Here is a 6,999-nt window from a genome sequence, read left to right as displayed (position 1 = left end):
GAAGTTGAATAATTCCATCATTTTGTTCCTTATGCAGCAAGATTAAATTGGAGGGTTTGCGAGTGAAGCTAGGATTTGTGGATTTTTGTGGTGGACCTGGTTAGAAGAAGTGGTGGACTTGCTCTTTTATGGAAGGAAGCAAAAGTGTTAGAAATTCAAAACTTCTCAAGAAGGCATATCAATACAATCGTTACATGCCAAGACACTGGGAGAATATGGAAGTTGATGGGGTTCTATGGTCATCTAGATCCGACGAACATCTTAGACTATTTACTCCTAAACCATGGTTATGCTTAGAAGATTTTAATGAGATTGTAGCTCAAGGAGAGAAGTCGGGGGCAACTTTGAGAAGGGAAGGACAGAGGGAGCAATTCCGGGAAGCACTTGAAGAATGTCGATTGAGTGATCTCGGGTTCATTGGCCCAAAGTTCACTTGGAATAATTGTAGAGGAGCGGGTAATTTACTAAAGAGCGTCTAGATCGTGCAGTTGCTTATTGGGATTGGTGTATACTTTATCAGAGGGTAGAAGTGTGGGTTTTGGCTGCCAGGACGTCGGATCACAAACCCATTACTATACGGTTTGGTGCAATTGAGGAGGCACGGGTATCTTTCTAGGAAAAAATTTAAAGTTGAGGCCGTGTGGATGAAGGACGAAGAATATAATCAAACAGTGAGCAAGGCATGGGAGGAAGGAGGTGTTGGTTGTATAGGGATGCAACAGGTGCAGCACACAAACTAGCCAATTGCTAGGTTGAGCTTTCATCTTGGAGTTCTCGGAAGTTTGGGAATTCTGATAAGAAAATCAAACAGAAAACCAAGCTATAGGAGGCTCTCCAGAGGAATGAAGGAACTGAAGTTTGGGAGGAGATCAAGACGGCGCAAGTTGAAATTGATGTGTTGTTGGAGCAAGAGCACTGTAAATGGAAGCAGCGTGCAAAACAAAACTAGTATCAATATGGCGATCGTAACACGCCTTTTTTCCATGCATGGGCCAATCATTGAAGGAATAACATCAAGAAGATTCTAGATGTGACAGGGAGGGAATGGAAAAAGCCTCAGGAGATTGGTTTAGCATTTACTCAATATTACCAAACCCTCTTCTCGGCAGAAGAGCCTATAGGAATCAATGAGTGCCTTGCAACTTTGGATACACGAGTGACTACGGAGATGAGTGCGGAATTATTGAGGGCATTTACGGTTTATGAAGTTGAAGCTGCATTTACCAGATACGTCCCCTGAAATCACCGAGACCAGATGGATTCTGAGATTGTTTCTACTAATGGTCATGGCCCACGGTGAAAGGATAGGTATGTAATGCTGTCCTTGAATTCCTAAATCATGATGCATTTCATGTAAACATTAACACTACAAACATAGCTCTAATTCCCAAAACCAAAACCCCATCTCATCTTGTTGATTATAGACCTATTAGCCTGTGCAATGTTATTTATAAACCCATTGTCAAAGTGTTAGCAATTAGAATGAAGAAGGTGCTGCCCTATATCATCTCTCCTACACAGAGTGCTTTCATCCCAGGCAGACTTATTATTGACAATGTTCTTGTGGCTTGTGAGGCATTACATACCATGAATGTTAGAATGAAAGGCAATGGGGGGTATATGGCCTTAAAATTGGATATGAGTAAGGCATATGACAGGGTAGAATGGGAGTTCTTGGAGGCTATCATGCGTAAGATTGGATTTGGAGACCGATGGGTTCGCCTTACCATGACTTGTGTTAGAACTTTTACTTATTTGGTGTTGATCAATGGTCAATCCTATTGCAGAATTTTCCAATCTTGGGGTATTAGACAGGGAGATCTCCTATCTCCATATTTTTTTCATCCTATGTGCAGAAGGGCTGAGCTCAATCCTCCATAAAGCTGAGTGTGAAACGAGAATTATTGGGCTACCTGTAACCAGGGGGCACACAACTGAATAACTTATTCTTTGCGGATGACAGCTTACTATTATGTAAAGCTAGTATTACAGAGTGGCAGTGCATAAGGAGAACGACGCGAAGATGGCATGGATGAGTTGGGAGAAGATGGGGAGGGACAAAGAAAGAGGAGGGTTGGGATTTTGAGACCTGGAGTGCTTTAACGTAGCTATGCTTGCCAAAGAAAGGGTGGTGGCTTATCCATAATACGGACACGTTGGTGGCCAAGATTTTTAGAGAAAAATACTTTGCAGATGGAAGCTTTCTAAACTCAACTATTGGTAGAAGACCTTCGTACGCTTGGATGAGTATTTGGGCTAGTAAAAGTTTACTACAAGCGGGTATGATGTGGAGGGTGGGCGACGGGAAATCTATTAAAATTTGGCAGGACCGGTGGATCCCCTCACCTACAACTTTTGCTATCCAATCTCCTGTTGTTGCAATGGACAGTGAAGCACGGGTGACTATGCTCATAAATGAGGAGACAAAACGGTGGAATCAACCGATGGTTAGAGCTATATTTAGGAGGGAAGAAGCGGACTTGATATGCAGCTTGGCAATCTGCCCAAGACCACGGAGCGATAGATTGGTATGGGTGGGGTCGAAGAATGGTGATTTTTTCGTCCGTAGTACTTACCACTTTGCGAAAGGGCTGGTGGAGAGTTCCACAGGCAGGAGTTCAAATGTAGAAAACGCTTCAAAGGAGTGGAGATAGATATGGAAAATAAAGGGGTCTAGGGTGGTGAAAACTTTTTTGGGGAAGAGTTGCAACAATATCCTAGCAACAAAGAGCAACCTTCATAAGAGGGGTATTACGCAAGACCCACTATGTCCCATATGTGGGTTGGAACCTGAGACGGTGGGGCATTGTCTGTGGAGTTACCCATCGGCCCAAGATGTTTGGTTGGAATGCCCTTCGAGAATCCAGAAGTGTGCTTGTGTTGATGACTCCTTTATGAATATCTTGCTCCAACTGAATGACAAATTGGGAGAAGATGATTTACAGTTGATAATGATCACGGCCAGGCTGATATTGCTGAGATGAAATGAAGTTGTTTTTGGTGGAGAATTGACGGTATCCAGAAGAGCGCAAAATCAATTGGAGGCTTTCACCACTGCAGAGCATGCGACGAAGGAACAAGGCTTCTATTCAGTAGCTCCAATGGTGGACAGATGGAGACGACTTGCGGGAGATGGCATTAAGGTTAACTGGGACGCAGCATTGTCTCGAGAAGGGAGTAAAATGGGGATGGGTATAATTGCTAGGGACAATGCAGGAAACATGGTTGCTGCTACTTGCTGTTCCAAATCGGTCACGATTGACCCCACCACAACGGAGGCACTAGCGGCATGGAAGATGCTGAGTTTTGCTCGAACCTTGGCTAACAAGGTCGAAGTTGAAGGGGATTCACTTGAAGTTATTAATGCTCTTCGTCAATCTTCAAAATGCTGGGGAAGGTATGGGTACTTGGTGGATGATGAAAAGATCCTCCTCAAACGAACAGGGAATGAAGCAGCACACCGTCTGGCTAAATATGCACTAAATTGTCCTATTTGCATGCAAGATGTTGTAATTGCAGATCAGCAGGTTTTGGCTTAATATAAGAATTGAGTTTCACTTAAAAAAAAAAAAAAAAAAAAAAAAAAAGCTCCCTAAATTAACAACTATTTTTGAAAGTGTCCCACCATGTTCAAAATGTGCTAAAGGGGCTCATCAAACTACCAAAGTGTGTCAAAAATGCACATATTTTTTTATATTCCAATAATAACCTTATTCCTTTAAAAACTAAAATAAAAAATTTATAAAATAAAAACTAAAAATTTAATGTTTTTTTTTTTTTTTTGAAGAAAAAAAAGAAGAAAGGAAAAGGGCAGCTTTCCTTCGTTATATATATATATAACGGTTTTGAAAAGACTTAAAACCGCTAATCGTAACCGCTTAGGCGGTTAGCACTTAGTACAATTAGTGCGGTTAGCAATTAGCAGGCGGTTATTAACCGCTGGAGTACTGGGCGAGCGCAGGAGATGACCCACGTGCGCCCCCGGAGGCATGTTAGGGGTGCTTGTACAGGGCTAGTGCCCCTAGCGTCCTCAAATGGGGCATTTGCCGTCCCAGTGTTACAAGCATTCCTACTTTTTAGTGAAGTCATTTGCACACTAAAACGTCCCCATATGGACACGTTTTATTAAAAGGCCTCTATTTCAAGCATTACTAATTAAACTTTTTTTTTTTTATAGTGTTTATTTAAAAAAAAAAAAAAATCACAAATTTAATAGAATATATAAATCAGAAAACCATAAAGGGCAAAAGAGATGAAAAGTATAAACATAACATTCTCCCACAATAACATGGACAAGCTTAGGAAAAAAAAAACCAAACAGTACAAGGAACAAAGGCATTTATTTTGAAAGCCCTGGGTGATCACGACCGTTGAACGTACCCAACTCAAAAAATCTTGCAGCTCTTAGACAATGGGATCCCTCGAAAGTAAATAAACTAATTAATAATGGTGCATGTTACTATAAACCATCAAGGTCGTTTGATCACAAAGAATGCAACCACGGCAACTCCAATGGACTCCAACACTCCATGCCTAGTAAGACTTACTGCAGCAGCCGCATCCACTTTGGCAGCCTCAGACGGAGTCACTGGAGCATCCTCCTTTGTCGGCTTAGGCTTCGACGACGTTGGTGCGACTACGGGGGCTAGCGCTGCTGCTACTTTTTTAGGCTTAGGATTGAAAATGTCCAGCGGGAGAAGCACTTTGGTCACCTGATAAATGACAAGCTGGTCATCCGAATACACTGTGTTGCCCAATGTGGCGTTCACAAGGCCAGTCGAGATGTTCACTTGGTTTCCAGCAGTGGTAATGTTCAGCGGAAATGCACCAGCATCTCCGGCTTCTGTCGGCACCGGATTGCTCAAGGTTTGGAAGTTTGAGAGAGTAACAACGGTGTTCAAGATATGAAATTGAAGTAGTTGGGTCTTTTGTAGGTCAGAGAGGGAGTTTATAGTGCCCGCTTTAAGATTCGAAAATGCAGAATCTGTAGGGGCAAAGATGGTAAACCCATTGTTTGAATTGTTGAGCTGCCCATAGAGGTGCTTAGCCACACCTGTGCTCTTTAAGAGGCGGACAAAGACAGAGTACCCATGGGCCTTTTCAAGGATTTTGGTGACGTCAGTGGCACCGGTCTGCACCGGGACCAGGGCAGGCTGGGCTGGGGCTGGGGCTTTTGCGGCCGGCTGGACTGGGGGAAGGGCAGGCTGAGCCGGGGGACTGGCGGGCTGAGCCGGGGGATTGGCGGGCAGAGCTGGGGAGTCGGCGGGCTTGGCTGGAGCCGCAGCTGGCTGGGCTGTAGTTGTGATGCAATAGAAGAGAACCACAAGTAGAATTGAGAGGGAGGACAGAGCCTGTTTGGCCATCTATGTAGTGTTAATTTGGTTTGGGAAATTTACAAATGCAAGGGTGTTTTTTGCACAAGTGTTTGATATGTGTGGGAAGGAGGAGATCGAGGGCTTTTATGAGGGCGGGGGAGAGTTTAGTTAGGTGATAGGGTAGAAATCTAGTTACAAATGCTTAGTTGTTTGCAGCTTACCTGTCTGGGAAAGGTGGAGGAATGAATGGATAGAATGAGAGCTTTTTTCTGATTTAGCGGCTTGTTTGCTTGGGAAGGCAGGAAAAACAAGATGTATATGATTGCATTGCTTTCACAGAGAACTGCACAAAATGAGAGAATTGGCAATCAGTGGCCAGGGTCATTAGGTCCCTCTCTAAAATTCATACATGTAGTACATAAACCTTGTTTTTTTATTTCCTAATTAAATAAGAAAATTTAAGCAAATCCCAATAGAACCACATATAGAAGGGCAATTTTACATTCGCAGCTCAATATACCAGTTCTGTAAATTAAATGTGTCTAATTATTAATGAAACTTTTTTTTTTTTTTTGATGGGTCAGCACAAAGGGAGGAAAATGAGAATGAGGATTTTAATTAGTGACCTCCGCTTCATGATGTGTGGTTTCCAGTCGATGGAAATACCTGTTGGAGACAATTATTAATGAAACTATATATGTGGCTTATCAATATTTAAAGATTTTTTTATTTTCCTTTTAAGAGTTAGGAGTTAGTAACCTTTAAGCTAAGGAGCTTAAATGAGTGCTTCAACAGGGGCGAGTATGCTAATAATTAATTAATTAATTAATTAATTAATTAATTAATTTTTTATGAGTAGGTTAATATTTTATTTTCGGTTCATTTCAATTAGATAAAGACCTCAGTTGGTTCATTTCACTAACACAGAAACATTGCAACAACTAGATAGAATCTTTCTCTCTCTCTCTCTCTTCATTTCACTAACATATATAGAAACATTGCATCAACTAGCTATAACCTGTCTCTATGACATATCTTATTACAGATAGTCTGGTTTCGTTTAATGTAGGTAGTTACTTACATATATATGCGGCACAAAAATAAAATTGTTGATGAAATAATAAAATAAGTATTAGAAAAAGCAAGTCGATGGTAATTTTTTTTTTTTTTTATGAGTCTGTTAAGCTTTTATATTCTTTTCATTTCGAGTAGATAAAGACCTCAGTGGGGTTCATTTCACTAACATAGAAACGTTGCATCAACTAGACAGAACCTTTCTCTCTCAAAAAAAAAAAAAAATGTCGATGAAATAAGATCAGAAGTATTAGAGAAAGCAAGTTGATGGTAATTTTATGAAGGTCGCTTTGCCTCGACCTTATAATTATGGTTGGGGTCTTATAAAATGGTTTTGATAAAATATGTAATTAGCTTGCTTCTTTCGAGTTATGTTATGTATAACTTTTACGTGTGTATGTACATGTACATATGTATATTCATACACGTAAAAACTTTTCTAATTAATTGTAGGTTTATTTAGCATATAGTGATTCATCCCAATTCTAATAGTAATTTTAACACTCACATTATCTCTGGGAGGTAAAAGTGAGATAAAAGTACTACTTATTACGTTACTCGAGATAGACTTATCCTTTCTTTTGAACCTCTCTCTTGGTATAAATGAGAA

General features: G+C 40.8%; 1 protein-coding gene across 1 annotated transcript; it reads right to left on the bottom strand.

Moving 5' to 3' along the window:
- Positions 1-4,399: 4,399 nt before the first annotated feature.
- On the bottom strand, positions 4,400-5,363 carry LOC132164590 (fasciclin-like arabinogalactan protein 12). Its single transcript, XM_059575127.1, has one exon. The coding sequence runs from the start codon at positions 5,361-5,363 to the stop codon at positions 4,470-4,472; it is 894 nt and encodes a 297-aa protein (XP_059431110.1). The 3' UTR covers positions 4,400-4,469.
- Positions 5,364-6,999: the final 1,636 nt, after the last annotated feature.

This window comes from Corylus avellana, chromosome ca10, assembly GCF_901000735.1.
Source record: "Corylus avellana chromosome ca10, CavTom2PMs-1.0".
In the NCBI taxonomy this organism is placed as follows: Eukaryota; Viridiplantae; Streptophyta; class Magnoliopsida; order Fagales; family Betulaceae; genus Corylus; species Corylus avellana.
This window is presented reverse-complemented; position numbering and strand designations above follow the sequence as displayed.